The sequence below is a fragment of the Myotis lucifugus genome, unplaced genomic scaffold (assembly GCF_000147115.1).
Source record: "Myotis lucifugus unplaced genomic scaffold, Myoluc2.0 scaffold_7, whole genome shotgun sequence".
Lineage (NCBI taxonomy): Eukaryota > Metazoa > Chordata > Mammalia > Chiroptera > Vespertilionidae > Myotis > Myotis lucifugus.
The window spans coordinates 10,664,552-10,684,780 of record NW_005871055.1 but is presented as its reverse complement, the minus strand read 5'-3'; the positions used below and the strand labels follow the sequence as shown (position 1 = coordinate 10,684,780).

At 40.4% G+C, this 20,229-nt stretch overlaps 1 protein-coding gene across 3 annotated transcripts in view; it reads right to left on the bottom strand.

Annotated features, from left to right (window-relative positions):
• Positions 1-197: 197 nt before the first annotated feature.
• Positions 198-20,229, bottom strand: part of WDFY2 (WD repeat and FYVE domain containing 2) — a 223,281-nt gene continuing 203,249 nt past the window's right edge. For 2 of the 3 annotated variants that reach the window (XM_006083563.3, XM_023748796.1), the window contains 5 exons: positions 16,054-16,159; positions 11,509-11,610; positions 10,095-10,225; positions 7,385-7,493; positions 198-6,333 (listed from right to left, as the gene is read on the bottom strand). In XM_006083563.3, coding sequence (XP_006083625.1) covers positions 6,304-6,333; positions 7,385-7,493; positions 10,095-10,225; positions 11,509-11,610; positions 16,054-16,159 — 478 coding nt within the window. In that variant the 3' untranslated portion in view covers positions 198-6,303. The remainder of the gene's footprint in view (positions 6,334-7,384; positions 7,494-10,094; positions 10,226-11,508; positions 11,611-16,053; positions 16,160-20,229) is intronic. The other variant, XM_014449351.2, reaches the window with a different exon arrangement.

Genomic DNA, 20,229 nt, shown 5'->3' with positions numbered 1-20,229 from the left:
GATAACAGAGAACATAAAAAGGACTACATGCTGCAGCCCATTTGCTGTGCTTAGCGTCTGGAGTGAATGGTGGCTCACCTTTGTCTCCAGGTGCAGGAGTGGGCTGGAGACCTACCCCCACCCCCATGGTTAACCCAATGCAGGTTGCTGGGGTGTATATGGCCACGTGGACAGCAACAACGATGGGGCCACAGTTGCAGGATGATTTCCACAGACATTTATTTTAAACCATGGAGGCAACTTTGCGTTGGTAACGTACACTGGTAATGGCTACACGTACAGTTCAGTTGGAGGGAAGCGCAGTGGGAAAGTGAGCAGAGTTTAGAAACATTCCCAACATTCAGCAGCATTTGAAGTAGAACTGAATACAGACATTTTAACACTGTAGGAAATTCCTGCTCAGTCCCACTTGATCACATTCAGGAAGTCAAGGTCAAGACTGCTTGGTTTGGTTGGTGGAATCAGTGACAGAAACCACATCTGAGAAATCTGTTCTATCTTCAGGCTTTTTACATTTTCAACTGGATCCCCTGGAGAATCTCACTTCAAAAAGAAAAAAAAATATCCTAAAGTAACATGCCCGCTGCAGCCAGGCTCTGGCGTGGCCACAGACCGCTGGGCGTGCAGACAGACATGCCCGCGCCCCTGGTTATGGCTACAGTGGCCGACGGGCAGAGGTGGGGCTAGCGCCTCCCTGTTGTCCAGTTAATAACAGTCTTACTTTCCATAGATTTTCTTTCACAAAACAGTACATTGAAAAAAAGTCATTTAAAAGCAAGGCAAATGGCATAAAACACAAATATGTATGAGAGTACAACGGTTACCAATGACACAGTATTTTGGTCCATACTTCATATTGGTGTATGCTACTGACGTAAGGTTGTCACCCATTTAAACGGGGGGGAAAGTGTATGTAAGTGAAAAACTTTTTTCAAACCATTTCCCTTTCTGTGTTATAGTTCTCCCTCTCGTGCTTCCCAGAGAACCAAGGGGGTAAAGGGGAGGAGGAAAGAAGCATGAATATCAAGGTCAGATTCTAAATTTAACCTTTTAAACCAACCTGTAGTCCCTGACACTTTCTCCTCCAAGAAAGTCAGATACACTTTTGACTCATAAACGTGAACATTTTAAGGCAGAACAGAAGACAGAGATGTTGCGATAGTCTCCCATTTATCTGAGTTAAGTCAGCTGCGTGTGGGTTGGCCACTGATAATAGTCTAGGTCAGTTCAATAATAAATAACATTCATGGAATCACAGGATCTCGGGACTGGAAGGGTTCCTAAAAGCAATCACCGAATTCAACCCATATTCTAGGTGTCATCTCCTTCCCACATCACTGACAAGGGGCCATACAGTTTCCATTCCCTGGCATGGGAAACTCAAAGGAGGGATCCCATTCCAATTTTGGACAGATCTAATGTTTAGATATTCCTTTGGTGTGTCAGGCCTGAATATGCTTCTCAATGGGAAGGACAATGTTTAAAGACAAAGTCAAACCCCCTCAATCAGTAGTATATAACACGTGGTTGTAAAGTTAAGTTAACGTTTAAATATGAACATGGATGTTCTGGAACTAAGTTATGGACATAGGATACTTGGATACTGAAGGACAAAGGCAAATGCATGGCACAGCAGGAATTAGAAAGTGCCAAGCCCCACGGTGAGAGGCTGGGCGTGCCCCTGTCTGGGCAGAGCCCCTTTCACTGTCACTGAATTGAGAAAAAAGTTCCCTTCCGCTTGGAGAGTGCCATGCGATGAGGGTTTATCACATTTACCACACTGCACTGAAACGACCCTGCTCCTGTACCCAAAGGCTCGGCTCTGCGTATTAGTGTGATGCCCGCTGTCTAGAACAATCTCCTCCTGCTCAGGTCAAGGTTGTTCCTTTTTCAAAGGGGAGAAGCTAGCTCAGCCCACTTATGTACCAGTAATCGCGCAATTAGTATGTAGATTCCTCCAGGCCATGTCCATGCATGTGTGGTCTCCAGCTCTATCCACCTCAATGTCTCCAGTGAGGGGCTGGGTACCCAGAAAGTTCAGAAATTAGTTACCATGGGTCATTTTAAGATAACAATTCTAGGCATTTCCAAAGAAAAAGAAACTGATACTAGCCTGGACTGCAGGAAAACCTTGACTCTAAAACTGATGAGCCTCTAAGTAAACAAACGCCTCAAGGGCAACTATGTGCTGCCTCCCTCTCTGCAGTCATAAGCATCTGCGTCTCAACGTGAGGAGAGCTCAGGCTCCAGGACTGCAGCCCAGAACTTGATATTCTCTGGCAACTGCAAACCACCTGTAGCCCGATGCAGCAGGCTGATGCCAGATCACGGGCCTTTGTTTATGCTGTTTCTGCAGCCTGGAAAGTCATTTCCTTACTCAACTCACCCTTTAGCTCGCTCTCAGATCAGCAAAGACCTTTCCTCAGCAAAGTCCCTCTGGCCCCACCCACACTGTACTGAAATGACCCATCTTCACAGCTGTGTGGCCTCTGCCCTGGCCTGGAAATGGACATTGTCATCCCAGGCCTAGTTCAAAGCCTGGCATAGAGTGAGCACTCGGCAAATGGTTGGCCGAAATGGACTGGAATCTCAAGGATTACCCAGATAATCGAGTGTTAAGAAGGAACTTAATTTCTGTGTTTTGCAGTCAAATTGCTAGATATCCATGCTTTCACATTAGGAAAAATTTAACTTAGCATTATTTAACTTAGCAAAATGCTTCCTTTCACTTTAAAATGTAAATCTTAGTGAACAAGGTCTTTACAGACAATAAATTATATGAAAAGGCAAAACCAAGAGTGTCATTTAATGAATATTTATATTCAGTAACTTTGATACATAGTTTAGAGCTATCTCTTTGCTTAAAAGTCAAAATTCAGGCTTTAAAAATACATTGTTAAGCAAAAATAAATTATGCTTTAGAAAAATTAATCTCAAAACATGCAAAGGTAATGTTCCATAGGAAGGGCAAATGCTATAGGCCCAGCAACTCACTCAAGGCCAACCTGTTATGAGCCTTCAGACAAATGGGGTAGAGGTGCACTTACAATGCCCCTGGATTTCCACTTAAGTATTGCCACTGCGTGGTCTGTGGGGAAAAGTGCAGGAAAGAGTTTATACTGATGAAGACTTGCAATAATTGCCTTACTACACGGTAGCCACCCACTCATAACCACAGGGCTGGGCGGAAGAAGTGTCAAATTTGCTTCTGATAAGGAACAAACCTGGCTCCTGAGGCGCTGATGTCACTTCCCTCGCCCGTGCCATTACCGGGTAATGTTCAAAAACAATTGTTCCTTGAAAACCCTTCTTTTAGATTCTCTTGTTTACACCTCAGCTAGTCTAACTGCCTGGTGGAACTAGTGTTTTGTGCATGGAACATTCTAGATATCTGAAAATCCTTTCCAGTTTCATGATTTTATGAATCTTTGAATAATTCAAACAAATATATCATGGTTGACTGACCTCATAGAAAAGACACACAAACTTCAAGGTCTTAATGTAAAACCACCTTTGCTACTGTGGAGACATACACAGGCAGTTAAAGGTTCCAGTAACATCATTTCTTTGGAGAAACTGAGAGCACGTGATTGGTTTTATCCTCCCAAAGAAAGAACTATGTGCAGTTCTGCCACTTTCCCAAATAGCCATGCGAGACATTACTTGCCAGAGCTGCTATGTGTTGAAGTAATACAGCAAAATTTATGTAAAGTGCAAATCCAATAGGGTAAAGCAAGAACTATGACAATTGACCTAGAAAGGAGGAAAGGCAAGTGCGGGTGCCAGCTTCCGCCCTTGTGAATGAAGCCTCCATTTCCATAAAATGTTTGGAAGATACCCAACACCAGCACACAGATCTCTGAGTTACAAAAACAGTGGAGATTCAACATAATTCACAGTATTACAAACATACAAATGCAAGCACCCATTCACTTGAGGAGAAAGAAAAGGGCAGAGCAGTGGATACCGTGACATAGCTGTGGTTTGTGATTGCAACTCTCCTCACCAATGAAGTGTCAAGTGGTTTCAGTCTCCGAGTGGCTCTGTGGGCTGGGGGACAGCCATGCTGGGAGGGAGATGGCTACAGTGAAGTGCAGGGTCACAGACAGAGCCACCTTGTGATCCCACAGGGACATGTGATCCCACAGGGACAATCACCTTCCCAAATGGGGTGTGAGCTCATCCAGACCTGACTCAGATCCATGCCAGGCACGCAGGGTGCCTGCTCTACTGCCTTTCTAACACTGTGTCTTCCTCTCTGCATGTTCCAAAAGCTGGAAAACAGAGTGATCCATCCCTATTATTCATTTCCAACATAGTTCTCTATTATGTACAATTTAGTAATGGCTGCAGATTCTAGCAATAAATTGCAAAATAGATACCTGAATATTTTTAATTTAATTCCCTTTTTAAAGCTCTCACAGAGCAATCATGCAGTACAGACTCTGATTGACTTTAACAGCTTGATGGCAAGCAAGGGTAATGTGGAAGGGGCCAGTGAAGGGACAACTGGTAATCACTTCTGTGCACATACACGCGTGCATCTGAGCTTAGAGTATGGTCACGCGGGCTGGTCTGATGTCTCAGGTGATGACTGTCGTGTCCCGTGGCTGACGGGGGAGCACCAACGCTGCAGCCATCATCTCTAGGAAACTCCTTCCCCAGGAAGCACGCTAGGTCAGTATTAGGGGTGGTACCCAAGCATGGTTGGTAGTAGTTCTTTTGGTTAGAAAGAAAAGTAATTAATGACCACGAGGGAAAAATTTGCTTTCCAGTAAAAGAGAAAAAAATCGGGAGGATTTAAAATACTACCACTAAAAACTTGTCAAATCAGAAGTGAACAAGAGACTGTGGAGGTAGGACTTGGAGAGAATGGGCAAGTAATTGGTCTGTTTACCTGCAAAGTTTTATTTAACCTGGTAGTAATCCCCAAGAGACTTAGTGACCCCACAAAACCCCCCAACAGGTGAGGGTTGATTGAGGTGATACCATGTAACATGCTTAGAATGGGGCAGGCACATAGCGCATGCTTGCCACTCATTTAAATTCTATTTTTATAGGTGAAAATAAGGTTTTAAAAAAAGGACTTAAATATCATGAGTCACTAAAACACAGAATATTTCACTTTTATCAAATTTGATTGGATTCCCTTAAAATCAGAGTTCTTCAGACTGATTTTCTAAAGCCCCCTTTTACATTTCCAACAGGAAGACATCATGAGCTGTAAGATTCAGTACCTTTTATGTCTCAGATCACACAGTTTTAGTATAAGTGTGCAAAGTGTTCTAGTTTTTAAAGGGGGAAAAACACAGATGGTGAGGAATAGAACAGGATTCAACCTCACATAATGAACATGGTCAAGTTCAGAGGTGACATCACATACAAAAACATAGCTTAAAGACACCTTTTTTTTAAGGACATAGGATTTTGTTTGTTTTTAATACAAGTGAGGGAGAGCTGTGTCAATAAAACTAAAACATAAAACATGAAAGGCTCAGAAGGCTCCAATTGAATTAGAAACGATCCAGGCACTGATACTTGAAGCTCTGAGTTATAATCATCTACTCCCATGATGACAATGGCTGGGAACAGCTTTCTCATGGCATTTTTTAATATGGGAAAGAAAGAGAAAAACGGAGGCAGAAACACCAGGTTTTTTCTACTCAATATAAGAACATGAATAAGTTAGACATTACACATCGTTCTTCAAGTGATTCAAGAAGTCAGTTGGTAAATCCACATGAATGGTTTTCCAAATCTCTCAATTGAGGAGGATTTATAGGAAAGCAGAAACACTGTTTATAAGCAGTGTAAATACATACACTCTGGTGAAAAGCAGATGAAGGTGAGAGTAGATACATAGAGAAGAAAAAGATGCTGACCCGGTGATCTGTGCCCACGTGAAGAAAACATGGAAACTGCTTTAAAATGACCAAAAATACCCTGAACAGACATTTGCCTCATTTCTCCGACACACAAAACAACAACTAAAATGAAGTGTTGAAAATTTAAAAATTAAACATCCCACACAGAGTTTACAGTATACTCAAACAATGCAGCAAGCCAGATTGTACAAACCATTTGTTAAAAAAATATCTTCTTTTATATTGTATGAACAAGTTGAAAGAGTCCCCTCCAAGTGTTCATTCACTGGCTCACCACTTGTGCGCAGGTAATATGCAAACTCAGCTAGTTTCTTTAGTTTCTCTCTTTTCACACGTCTGCTTTACTGCTCCAGTAACGATTTGGATTAGAACAATCATTCTTGAGTAAATACTATCTTTCAGATGCCTGGGTGTGTCATCAAGATACTACTGGGGTCATATCCCACAACTGTAAAAAGAAAAAGAAGATATACAATGAACTAGAATTAAATTGTGTTGATGATAACCAATCCTTATAATTAAATTCAAGTAAATTTTTTAATTTAAGAAGCAATAATTATACTAACATGATTCTGAAATCTTTAAAATAGTATTTTCCATCAAAAAGTACTATAACATAACCTCAAAAACATGACCATGGCAGCTGGAAGTTTTCATCCAGCTAATGGAGACTAAAAGCAGATTAGAGTCATTTAAGGAGGAAGGGAACTAAGCTAGATTAGGCAGCAAATGGGTGCCAGGCATGTGCTGTGTCCTTTCAATATCTTATCTCATTTAATCTTCCAAACAGTTCAAGGGGTCTCATTTTAAAAAATAAAGGCTCTGAGACTCCAGAGTTTATTTTAAACTTGCTTAAAGTGTCAGAGGCCTGGCAGCTTCCAAAAGGGGTTATTTCAACCACCTTATCCTGCTGCTGCCTCTAAGAATGGACCACGATGGGCCTGGGAAGCAGAGCTCAGTGCACTGGGCAAGCCTGTGCTACATGCCTGTGTGTTTCTCAGAAAATGAGGTAGGCGTGGCCCCTTCTGTCCAGAGCCTCTGCTGTGGTCCTCACAGAGAACCTGGAGGAATGCTTGTGGATTAACCGATCTCATGGGGAAAGGTCTTGTTTATTACTTGTTGGCTTATCCAGTTCTACCATTCATCCAATGCTCATCTCAAATCCCTCCTCCTTCACAGAGCCACTTCCAGCAGCACCACCTCCCTCTATGGAACGAACTCTTAAAGTAATTCTTGTCTGTATTGCTCTTCTGGCCACTGCATATGTGACCTATTATTAAGTGTCTTTTTAAGAGTATGTCTCCAACTGACCAGCTGTTCCTTACAGGCAAGAGCATGTCTGACCTTGGTGTGTACACCCTGTGCCTGGCATGGGCCTTGTATGTATAAATGCTCACTGCCAAGGGAGCCCTCTGAGCAGGTTTCGCATAGCCGTGGTGCTCCTGTATATTCACGTAGGGCCAGACATGGAAAGCTCCTACCATGAGAGAGCATCCTACCTTAATAACCTTGTCAGTTCCCGAAGTCAGTAGCCATCCCCGGGTTGCATCAAAATGCACATGCACAATGTTGTGTTTACTGTCGTGGAAAGTGGCCGTGGGCGCTCGTCTGGAGGAAGCAAAGAACGTTTCCAAGAGTGAAAAGTCATGACATAGGAATGAAGGATATCTAGAGTGACATTAAACTCTAATTTTTTAGCCAAATGGCTAAACGGCTTCACTGTTAGAAATGTTGCTCAGATCTACCTTTATTCCCTGGTGACCTGGTAAAAAAAAATTTTTTTTAAGTAAAGGATTCTGATATTCTCTAAAATGGGAAAGAGATTCAAAAGTCCCTTAAAGATTACTTGTCACTCTAATAGAGCCTATGAAAATCTCTGTGCTTTTGATAAATTAAAAAAGAAAACAAAATACCTCAGTGCTTTGGCTAAGTTTGATTTCAGGACTTGCTGGTAAAATAGTCTACCAAACACTGTTTTGCAGTTTTTTAATCTGTGCATATTTTTTAGTAAGAAGGTCTGTCAGCTGCCAGGCACTCTGAAGGCACGAGAAGAGGCAGAGTAGTGATGTGGGAAAGGCGACAGGAACATGGGAAAGGAGAGCTTTTCTCCAATATTCCAGTGGGCTTTCTGAAGATGTTTGTTTTCTACTTTTAATCTATAACTGAATCTAAATAGATCTTAAGCATAATAAAAATGGTTACTGTAAAATATTTAGAATTAAAGATTTAGGTTTAATTTGCAGACCCTTAGATCCTCCAGATCTGTGTCTTTATCTATAAAATGAAGAATTAGCTAGAGTATCTCTTAAGATCACATGCAGCTCTCTAATTTAATGAGAAGAACTCATATTCATTTCATCATGTATGATGAGTGGAAAATAATCAATGGACAGAAATGCTTCTGGAAGGGCATTTTAATTTATATATGATATGGATAAATAATAATGAAAAACACATAAGTTAGGGTTATTTGTAAAAGAATACTTTATTAATTTGCCACGAATTCCCTTTAAATGCTAATTTACTCTGGTGAATTTTAAATGCTTATATTTACATGCATCTTTTAAGACACCCATCTAGTACTTACATGATTTTACTATATACAAGGCCCTAGAAGTATGTGGGGGTAGGAGCATTAGGCAGCCCTTTTTCTATGAAATTCTGCTGTAATTCACTAAACGGAAAACTTGTTGCAGGGCATTCTGTTTACATTTGGGGCAGTTTTTAATTAGCCAACACTAAAGAGACAGCATAGATTTGTCCCACCTACTAAGCACTGACACAGCAACCTAAGGTCCTGGGTTTCTGGACAAGACTGAGCAGCAAGACTTAGTAGTTGGGCAACTGTTAGCATTTGTTTCTTAGGTAAAGTGGCTTAGCTCTTCTTGGAAAACGAAACCTCTAGAGCAGTGGTTCTCAACCTTCTTAATGCCGCGACCCTTTAATACAGTTCCTCATGTTGTGGTGACCCCCAACCATAAAATTCTTTTCGTTGCTACTTCATAACTGTAATTTTGCTACTGTTATGAATCGTAATGTAAATATCTGATATGCAGGAAGTATTTTCATTGTTACAAATGGAACATAATTAAAGCATAGTGATTAATCACAAAAACAATATGTAATTATATATGTTTTCCGATGGTCTTAGGCGACCCCTGTGAAAGGGTTGTGTGACCCCCAAAGGGGCCGGGACCCACAGGTTGAGAACTGCTGCTCTAGAGCAAGCATGTCAAACTCAAAGGCTAACACGGGCCAAATAAACAAGGGTTAAGTTTATGTGGGCCACAAAAAAACAAAAGCTTCAATTTTCATAGAAACGTAGGTTTATTTCAATAGAGACATGCTGAATACAAAGGGCTGAAATAAATGAGTAATCGTTAACATAAAATAGAACATTTTAATAAAAATTAGTATTTTTTCTTGAACATTAACTTACCAGACACTGAATAACTGGACAAATTAATAAGCATAATACAAATAATCCTATTTTTCTTGTTCTCTGAAAGCGAAATATTTCCTATTGTGCACGCCAAACCAGTCAGTACAAGACTAATGACGTGGCAATTAGCTACTAAAATATTCGCTGCTAGTATTAGTGGAGAGATATGGTGCGCCTGCGCGTAAGGGAAATGAATGCAATGCGATTATAGTAATCAGTCATTAGCAAACGTAGTTCATTATTAATAATTATGTATAATAGGACATTGTAAAAATTAAGTTATGAAATTTTTATTGAAACGTTTCTTATGTACCAGTATATTGGCTGGGCTGCAAAAATATTCATTGTGGGCCGGATGCAGCCAGTAGGCCGCGAGTTTGACACGCTTGCTCTAGAGCCTAGGGCTGATTTGGCTCCTGTAGAAGATACCAGCTTGGGCTAGAAAGTGAACCCTGGACTCCGAACTCCTGAGCACTTCTCAAGGAAATGAGTATACAGAAGGCTCTGCTTGAAGAACACCTATTTGCAATGCACATACCCCTGGGGTTGAGAAGAGCACAGGGATGCATTCTTTGTGAGTACTCTTCCCTCCCAAGTCACAAGAGAACACAATCTCTTGGTGGAAAGGTGGGCTTTGCCCACTTGCCAGGATCTGCATTCTAAACCAGCAGGAGCTAGGGTATCAGTAGTCACGACTGTGTGCTGGGTGCAGCTCAGTTCACATTCTCTCCTTAACCTTGACAATTTTGCAGGCTGCTGGAACTTACTCTTCATCTGTGATGGCCTCGTGGCAGCTGTCACAGACCCTCACTTCAAACTCGAAGCCCATCAGGGGGATGGAGGAACGTTTGGAGCTGCACTTGCCGCAGACAGCCTTCCCGCACTTGCGGCAGTGGTGCTGCAGAGAGAGAACGGAGACTTGTTAGGGCGGCCGTGCCTCAGCGTCTCAGGGTATCTCAGCAGTGATCAACAGCATTTAGCTGAGGATGCTAAACAAGGTTGCCCCCAAAACTGAAAGGAACACACCAGTTGTGTTTATTCAGAATGAGGACTGCTGGGAACACATCTGACTGCCACCTCCCTTCTGCCTCCTTACCCCATTCTTGGTCCTCTCTGGTTATCATCACTATGGTCTCTAGAGGAACCACCAGCAGTCAGGTTACCTTAAAGCTGAGTGTAATGAGGAAGTGCCATCTCCGAGATTATGCTGCCTCATGAAGGAGAATAGGAATGAACCCTGATTCAATCCATTGTCTATACCAGTGATGGCGAACCTTTTGAGCTCGGCGTGTCAGCATTTTGAAAAACCCTAACTTAACTCTGGTGCCGTGTCACATATAGAAATTTTTTGATATTTGCAACCATAGTAAAACAAAGATTTATATTTTTGATATTTATTTTATATATATTTAAATGCCATTTAACAAAGAAAAATCAACCAAAGAAATGAGTTCGCGTGTCACCTCTGACACGCGTGTCACTGGTCTATACTCTAGTCACGCCCAATCTAGGTGAGCAATGAAATCAACTTTTGGTGTCTTAGGGAGGACCAAACCCAAGCATGGAATCAGACTGAAATGTTGTATTATAAGTAGATTCAAATAACTAAAACTAAGACATAAGAAGGATCAGTGAAATTATTAAGAATAAATAAATACCACTTCTATAATTGCATGGTTTGGTACCAATATGAGCTAAAGCATCATCCCTCTAACTTTAAGGTATATTTCAATAGATGCCAGTAGAATTCTAAAGTCATATACCTTAACTACTTACTGGGGACAGATCTCTATAAAACTGAATCCAGTAGGAATGAGCTATAGCAGATAAAGGGAACAAATTAATGTGCACTCACAAAGAGACTCCATGATAATAATTTACCCCTATTTCTTCCAAGATCACAAGGTAAAGTTATTTACACACCATTACATTTTTAAAAAAATATATTTTTTTACAGAGAGGAAGGGAGAGGGATAGAGAGTTGGAAACATCAATGAGAGAGAAACATCGATCAGCTGCCTCCTGCACACTCCCTACTGGGGATGTACCCGCAACCAAGGTACATGCCCTTGACTGGAATCGAACCTGGGACCCTTGAGTCCACAGGCCGATGCTCTATCCACTGAGCCAAACCGGTTAGGGGACACGATTAGATATTGATGAAGCAGCCACATCACTCACCTGTCTTAGGCCAATTTTCCTACTGTCCCACATTTGCTTGAAGTTCCAGAAGAAAGGCTGATCACACTTTTGGCAGGAATCACTGTCTAACCATTCAGGGGTCTTGTCAAATAAAACACACAGCAGGTCACAGTGAGAAACAGTGACCTAAGGTTACTTGATGTAACTTACATTGATGAAACAGAATTGGGATATGCTTATAAGAAACAGAAGCACACTTTCTCAATCATTTAAAAAATATTTGTAAATGTCTATTAGGTGTCAGGCCCTGGGATGTAGTGATGAATAAAAAGAATCTCATGGAGAATCATCATGGTAGGCTAAACATGAAAATATTATTAATCATAATTATTTAAGTAAGTATCAGTGCAAAGGCCTGAAAAGAAGCACAGAGTGCTGAGTGCTATGACCTAGGCGGAGTTCAGGGGTGTTCAGGGGAAGCTGGGGCTTTATCAGCAGTCTTGAGAGCCACCTTGAGGATTCAGGACTGTATCTCATTCTCTGACCGTATGTAATTATATCTGCTTTGTGTACAATTATGTAATTGCACATTACACGTACACACAGCTTTCTGTGTTGGAGGGACAGAACCTGACCATGGTAGCTCCTCAGAGACGCAACTTGTCCCTGTCCACTCGTGGCACAGCCCAGCAGGGTTTGAAACTCTGCTCCTTGCCTCATGGGTCACACAAGAGCCCGACTTCGTTCACTATTTCCCAGCCCCATCACAAATGCTCTAAACTATGTCAAACAGGTTCAAAAGTTGTGTGAAGTTTAAAGCTATTCTCCAGCAAATCTTCATAGATTAGGCTTATAGTGACTCTGCATTTGCTTCTACAGTTCCATGTTCATCTCTGTAAATTCATCACCTGGCAGAGGGCACTGATCTCTTTCCACGTGTCACCAAACCCAAGGAACCTTGAAAAATAAACCCAATCCCAGGGTTTCCCAAAAGTGAATTCCAGGGAACTCCCATTTGACTCAATGTAAAAGAGGCCTGAGATCAAACAAGTTTGTGAAACATGTAAACAATAGCCTGTTTCCTCTCTGAGATTCATAATAGACAGCAGTGTAATAAAGGCCTGGGAAGGCCTTTTTCTTTTTGAAACTGCTCTTTTTAAAAAATATATTTTTGTTGATTTCAGAGAAGGAGGAAGAGGAAGAGAGAGATAGAAACATCAATGATGAGACAGAATCATTGACTGGCCACTGCCTGCACGCCCCACACTGGGGATTAAGCTCACAACCCAGGCATGTGCCCCTGACCGGGATCAAACCTAGAACCTTTCAGTCCACAGGCTGATGATCTATCCACTGAGCCAAACTGGTTAGGGTGAAGGCCTTTTTCTATTGATGTAATCCTTTTCTAAGGAATACCTATTAAGGAACGGTTTTAGGGATTTAGCATATTCTTCTACCTTCAAACAGAAATAAACCTAAAGCTATACATGTTCTCAAAAGAAAAGTAAAAGGGTGACATTTTAAGAGCTCTAATTCCTTTTTTTTAAAAAAAAGAATAGTTTATTGCTTTTAGAGAGAGGAAGGGGAGGGAGAGAGAGAAACACTGATGTAAGAGCCAAACATCAATCGGGCTGCCTCCTGCCCACTCCCCACCGGGGATCAAGTCCAAAACCCAGGCATGTGCTCTGACCAGGAATTAATCGAACAAGCAACTTCCCGGTGCACAGGACGACAGCCAGCCAACTGAGCCAAAACCGAAGAAAGTAAGCCTTAACTGGCTTCGTAATTTTCATGTCTTAGTCAATTTAAAGCCAGATTTAAGAAAATAATACAAAGGTTTTAGCTAAAGACATTTTACACCTAAAAGCCATACCTATGTTGTGATTTTTTAGCACAGTTCTGATGCAGGAAGATTTACAGAAGACTTTAACATACACACATCACTGCATCTTTTACAAGGAAGCATGTAAGGTTTAGGACGCATATCAAATGCATCACAGTGGTGTCTATGAATGAGGAGGGAGTTGGGAGTAAGTATCGGGTAAGGAAAAAAAATTAAATCACCATGTGATGTGTAGTATAATTCAATCTCATTTTTTGTTAAAAAAACCTTCCATATGTGTATATGTAGAGAAAAGTGTAAGGAAGAATACTTGCCTGTTAAGTGTGATATTTCTGAGTGGTGGTATCATGAGTAACTACATTCTATTTGTTAGTGAGCACTCTGTAATTTTCTACAAAGTGTACTTTATTACATACACTTTGAAAAAATGATAACATTTTGAAAAAATGGATGTTATTAACCTAAGGGATATCAACCCAATGCGATCAGCCACTTGATGTCTTCACCGTCTGCCCCACCCCCCAGCTAGCCTTTCGTTTCTGCTGGCTTCCAATGCGCACCAATGCTCCATGTGCCATGGCTCATGTTCATCTGGTCTTTACTCTTGCTGTTTCTTGTCCTGGTCAGAGCATGTTCAGACCCCATCAATCTTTTAGAACTATGTCCTTCTACACACCCTTCTCTGAGACTATCAGATGACAATAGTAACATCCCTTCCTAAATATCCAGAACTAATGCCCTATCTTACATCTACTGCAATTAATTCATTTGTACCATTTCATAGTTTCCTTAAGTTTTCTCTCACATGTCTTTTCTTCTAGAAAGCCTGCCAGCGCTGCAGGGCAGGGACTGCTTCATCACAGTCTCAGACCTCCCCAGGTGAGCACTGCACAGCACTTGCCATACAAGGAAGGCGCTCCACAGATACATCTCGGGATTTCTGTTTATATGACACTTGCAAAAAAATGGATGGAACCATCTCCACTGCTCATTTAGAGTTCTGAATCACTCAGTAAGATTTAAAATAGTTAACAAGTACCGAGTGCTCATATATCTGGATGTCAAAAGGCATAATTTTAAGCAAGATGGCTCTAAGGACTGCCCACCAACCACCTGGTTTCATTATCCTCCTTTGGGCCTTTGCCCATCATGGGTAGAGCCTGCCTGCTGCCCAGAATGAGTTGCCCCTCACAACAAGATGTGCCTTGATGGTATTGGGATTCTTTTGAGCTAAAGGCACCTGAGACCCTGCAAGGTCAACATAAACTTTTATCTGTCCCTTAAAGAATATCTATAGGGCAGGGCAAATGTCTAATTACTGAACATGCTCTTCTTACTGTCCTACAATGATCTTCCTTCCTTCTGAAACCCCAAGGTGATTCCTGGCTTAGAATAGGATTATTACATCATTTTCCCTCTCTGTCTTTGAATCTCTCATGTATGTAAGTTCTCTGACTCTCTCACATATGTGGAGTTCCCATACATATGTATGTGTTATATTCGGTTATTTTATCTTGTTAATCTGTTCCATGTCTATTTGAAACTTAGACCAGCTGAAAGACCGTGAGGGTAGAGAAACACTTCTTCCTCACACAGTGCACTGAGGGGAAGGAGCCCACTGGTCCCCTCCTCCCAGGTCAGGCCAGTCAGGCCAGGGAAGAGGCCGGGCAGACTGGCTGTGATTGTGCCTCACCTGCAGCAGCTTCCATGCAGAACCACGCTCCAATGGACAGCCTGGCAGCATGGCTAGCACACAATGCATTGATTTCCATGCCTTTATACTGATGGGGCCAAAGGGTACTTTGAAAAGCAATATTCTATAATTCCCTACTTCCTAACAATAATGACCATTTTAATTAGTTACTAATGGAACTCCTGTGGATTTATGGTTTCAGCAAATCAAGTTTTAATCTTCTGAAACATTTAATTACTGACATTTGAAAGGCATTAGATTGTGGGTAACATTCTCTTGAAATGAGATTGGATGAGGGCAGGGAAGGAAGTTGGGAAATTGCTTTTGTCTTTTTTTAAAGTGTTGCTTTTCTGAAACTGGAAAAGCATACAATGCCAATGGGAAAGTTTACCCACCATCATTCTAGGGAAAGGAGAATATATAGTTACCTTCAATGTACTTGTCAAAGGGGATATTCAGTAAACATATCACTTGTTAAGACACTCAAAGGTGAAAAAGAAAGGTAAAACTTAGTAATATATGCTGAAACTGTCAAAGTATATATTTATATCTGGAGAACTATTTAGGAGATAACTCATAAAGAAGCATAAAATAATGATTTTGAATATTTCTATTAATAATTAAAGAATGTTACTTCATCAAATACCATTTCTCACACACGAGTGATCATTTCTATCAATACATAAAATACATGAGTTTTCTGTTTTCATAGGGCACTTTATACCCAAGGACTAATCACCTGAAAAGAGAAGGTTCCTTTTTCTCACCTGAAATTTTGTTGTGAATGTTGCAAAAAATTTAAAGTCTACACAGCTTACTCTCGGTCTAAATTCTTATGAAATCTCCATCACTTAAATGTTAAATGCCAACTTGTGAGAGGCCAAAAAACAGAAACTCCTATTCTACCAAAATGTTTTTCCTCTAACATATCATGTCTTATTTCAAGGCTTAATTGTAAAAGAAATAAGAAATGAGCAGGAGGGCCAGCTGAGTTGTTTTTCAGCATAGCCAAGAATGGCAGAGCCCAGACCAGCAGCCGTGCACCTACCTCCTGCCTCTCCACGTCCATGTTCCAGATGACTATGCCACCATCACTGCCACATGAGATGAGCTGCCGCGTGTGCTGTGCATAGGAGAGGGCCTGGATTTTGTCACTGTGAAAGAAAACAAGAGTTAGCCTCAGTGCAGGAGAGCAAGTGAAAGCCCAGAGGGAAGGAAGCTCAGCAGTCAGGGAATGAGCACACTCACTGCTAAGCCCCAAGTGCAGACCTTAGAAATGGGCTGGAAGTGTCAATATGCCAACTGTGGAAGGGCACTCAAGGGTAAAAGTCAGAATGCTTATTTAAGATCCTGAGGCCAGCCAATCTTTGTTACATGGAAGGAGAAAAACTGATTGTTAAATTGGCTGTAACATATTACTGGTTCTTTCCCTAAATGATTAAATAAACAATTATGTGCACGTGTTCATGTTATACTTGTTCAAGAGTCATGATTTTCTTTCTAAAAAGGTATCTTTTATATAACCAAAATATATAAGGAACTCATACAACTTAACAAAAGGAAGACAAACAATCCAATTAAAAATGGGCAAAGGACCTAAATAGACACTTCTCCAAAGTGGAGGTACAGCTGGCCAAGAGACATATGAAAAAATGCTCAAAGTCACTAATCATCCAAGAGATGCAAATTAAAACCACAATGAGGTATCATCTCACACCTGTCAGAATGGCTACCATCAACAAATCAACAAAGAACAACTGCTGGTGAGTCTATGAAGTAAAGGGAACCCTAGCACACTGATGATGGAAACGTAGACTGGTGCAGCCACTATGGAAAACAGTATGGCATTTCCACAAAAAATTAAATATGGAATTGCCATTTGACCTAGTGATCCCACTTCTAGGAATATAGCCTAAGAAATCTGAAACACAAACAGAAAGAATGTATGCACCCCAATGTTCATAGCAGCACAATTTATAATAGCTAAGATCTAGAAACAGCCCAAGTGCCCATCAGTAGATGAGTGGATAAAAAAGCTATGGTACATTTACACCAGGGAATACTATGCAGTTGTAATAAAAAAAAAAAAAAGGATCTCTTACCCTTTGAGACAGCATGGAGGGACCTGGAGAATATTATGCTAAATGAAATAAGCCAGTCAGGGAAATACAAGTATCACATGATCTCACTCATATGTGGAACCTAATGAACAAAATAAACTAATAAACAAAATATATTCAGAGACACAGAAGCATAGAACAGACTGCAGAATCTCAGAGGGAAGGCGGGGGAAGGTGGATGGGTGGGAAGTGATCAACCAAAAAACTTGTATGCAAATATGCATAACCATGGACACACACAATAGGGTGGTGAACACCTGGGGCGAGGGGCCGGCTAGAAGGGGTCAATGGGGGTAAAGAGGGACATATGTAATATTTTCAACAATAAAGATTTAATTTTAAAAAAGGTATCTTTTAAGAGTTTTGGAGGTTATCGATACAGATTTAACCCGACAGAGCCAGATGAACCGTGTTGTCTGGGGTGAGCACCACGCCACGGGTGGCTTTCACAGGTAAGTCATTTCTTGGCTCTCAGAGTGAATCCTCAGCAGCATTAGACTTGAGCTACACTGACTCTATTTCTCTAGTTTTTATTCCCTCTTTACTGACTTGTGTTTATTTTTCTTTCTAGTCCATGCATGGTTGATAAATCATTCCCTCTTGGTGGCAGCCATGATGGAGAATTCAGTTTTATGGTCTGACAAGCTGATGATAACTAACAAAAAATCCTAGAGATATAATTTCTGTTGGGTGGGAGAGAGCAGGGAATCTGAGTTCTTGGTCATTTTTGTTTGAATACTGTTCTATCTTGAGTTCAAATCAATTAAGAATTCTGTGCCCCCTGGGAAGAAGAGCAGCACTTTGAAATATGGACTGGTGATGTTTTGTGTTTACTTTTGACCCATGGCTGAAGCTGTAGAACTGAAGCTATTAAGCTCTATGTGTTTGTGCCTACAATTCAGAAAAACCTGTATCTTTTTAGTCTCTCTATATAAAAGCCTAAGTGACCATCTGACCGTCCAGTAGCTATGATGTGCAATGACCACTAGGGGGCAGATGCTCAACGCACAGGCATGGAAACATGGAACAGATTGATGAATCTCAGAGGGAAGGGGGGAGGGCAGGAAGAGATTAACCAAAGATCTTATATGCATACTAGAGGCCTGGTGCACAGATTCGTGCACCGGTGAGATCCCTTGGCCTGGCCTGTGGGGATCGGGCCAAAACCAGCTCTCCAACATCTCCTGAGGGGTCCCGGATTGCGAGAGGGCGTAGGCCAGGCCGAGGGATCCCACCGATGCACGAATCTGTGCACCAGGCCTCTAGTTAATATATATTCTTATTGATTTCAAAGAGGAAGGAGGAGGAAGAGAGAGATAGAAACATCAATGATGACAGAGAATCATTGATCAGCTGCCTCCTACACGCCCCCTACTGGGGATTGAGCCCACAGCCTGGGCATGTGCCCTGACTGGGAATTGAACCCTGACCTCTGGTTCATAGGTCGAAGTTCAACGGCAAGGCTTTTATCTTTTGTAGTATATGGGACATTTTCCTATTTCCAGAGTGTATCAATAAATTAGATTATAGCACATTTTAAATTATAAAACGTGTTCTGTTTGGTTAATAAAGATTGCAAGTACTTACAGCGGAATATTCCTAAATTTCACAAAAAATAAGAAAATTGAACCCCTACAACTTTAAATTTACTAGACATAAAAATAATTTTATAGAAAATGTTATTTAACTCAATAAAAATTTTAGAATTTAAGTTCACAAAATTAAGGTAACTCTTTGGCAAATGAGACTAGTATGATAAGTTTTAAACACAGCTGTCTTTCTCTGATTTATCAGTGTTAAGTATAATGTAACTGTACATTTTATTTTATTTGAGTTGATTTCTCCTAAATTTATATAGGATAATGGGCCAAATAAGCTAATATTATGCTTGTATGTTTAAGATTATAAAAAATATACATTTGTGTTCAATTAAATGGAATACTTTTTCTGACAAACTTTTTATATAAATAGCAATTATGTTTTATAGCATATCAACTTAGAAATAATTCCAAGATCTTTAAGTAACTTAAAAAAGACTAATAACTTGAGCTAACCATTTGATAATCACTGGACACCAACCTAGCTATATAATTTCCAAGTTAGAATACTGAAACTTTGATTACAAAGCATATTAAGTTTATATGTATTTGCTTCTTATTTTTCTACAGACCGGCTATGTGCTTCATGTCAATGAATGGGTTCATTTTTGCCACTTTAAGGGGATGAAAACTGATGTGTGTATCGCAGTAGAAATTTGTTATATGTGTTTGTGAGCTTTGTTAGTCTGCTAAAATGCCTGCATATGATAGACAGTTCTTAATTATCTTACATCCTCCTGAGGAAATACAGGTTAGTTCTTTGGTTAATTATTATCATTAAAATGGGTTGTTGAGGCTGCCAGTTTCAAATAAAAAAATACAATAGTATATACACTTTATTTTTGGTGGTGATTAGGTGAGGAATTTTTATTCTACATTTTAAAATGTTTTTTAGTAGCTTTATTAAGAAATGCATGACATACTATAAGCTGCACATACATAAAATGTACAACTGATCCATGAAACTGTCACTACAAGCAAGGTTATGATTTATCACCCCAGAGGTATTCTTTTGTCCTTTTGTAATCTCTCCCACCCAACTTTCCCCAGCCGTCCCCCAGGCAAACACTGTCACTACAGATTAGTTTGCATTTTCTAGAGTTTTACAAAAACAGAATTATATAGTATGGGTTTTAAACAAATGTTTGGTTTCTTTTACTCAGTGTAATTTAAGATTTATTTTTCTTGTTTGGTGTATCAACAGTTTTTTTGAGTTGTATTTTATTCATTATTTATCCATTTTTTAATTGATGGATATTTGAGCTGTTTCCAGGTTGAAGTGATTACAAAAAATAAAACCATGTTCTTTGAAGTACAAGTCTTTGAATGGACAGATACATAGGATGGTTCCAGAATGGCTGGATTACATGGTAGATGCATTTAATTTTTAAGTGACTGTGAATAGGATAATGGCTTCTTTTACTGTTATACTGTTCTCCAAAGTGGTGTACTGTTTCTATGCCCACCAACAGTGCAAAAACAAGGTGAGAGAACATCCCCAGGTTC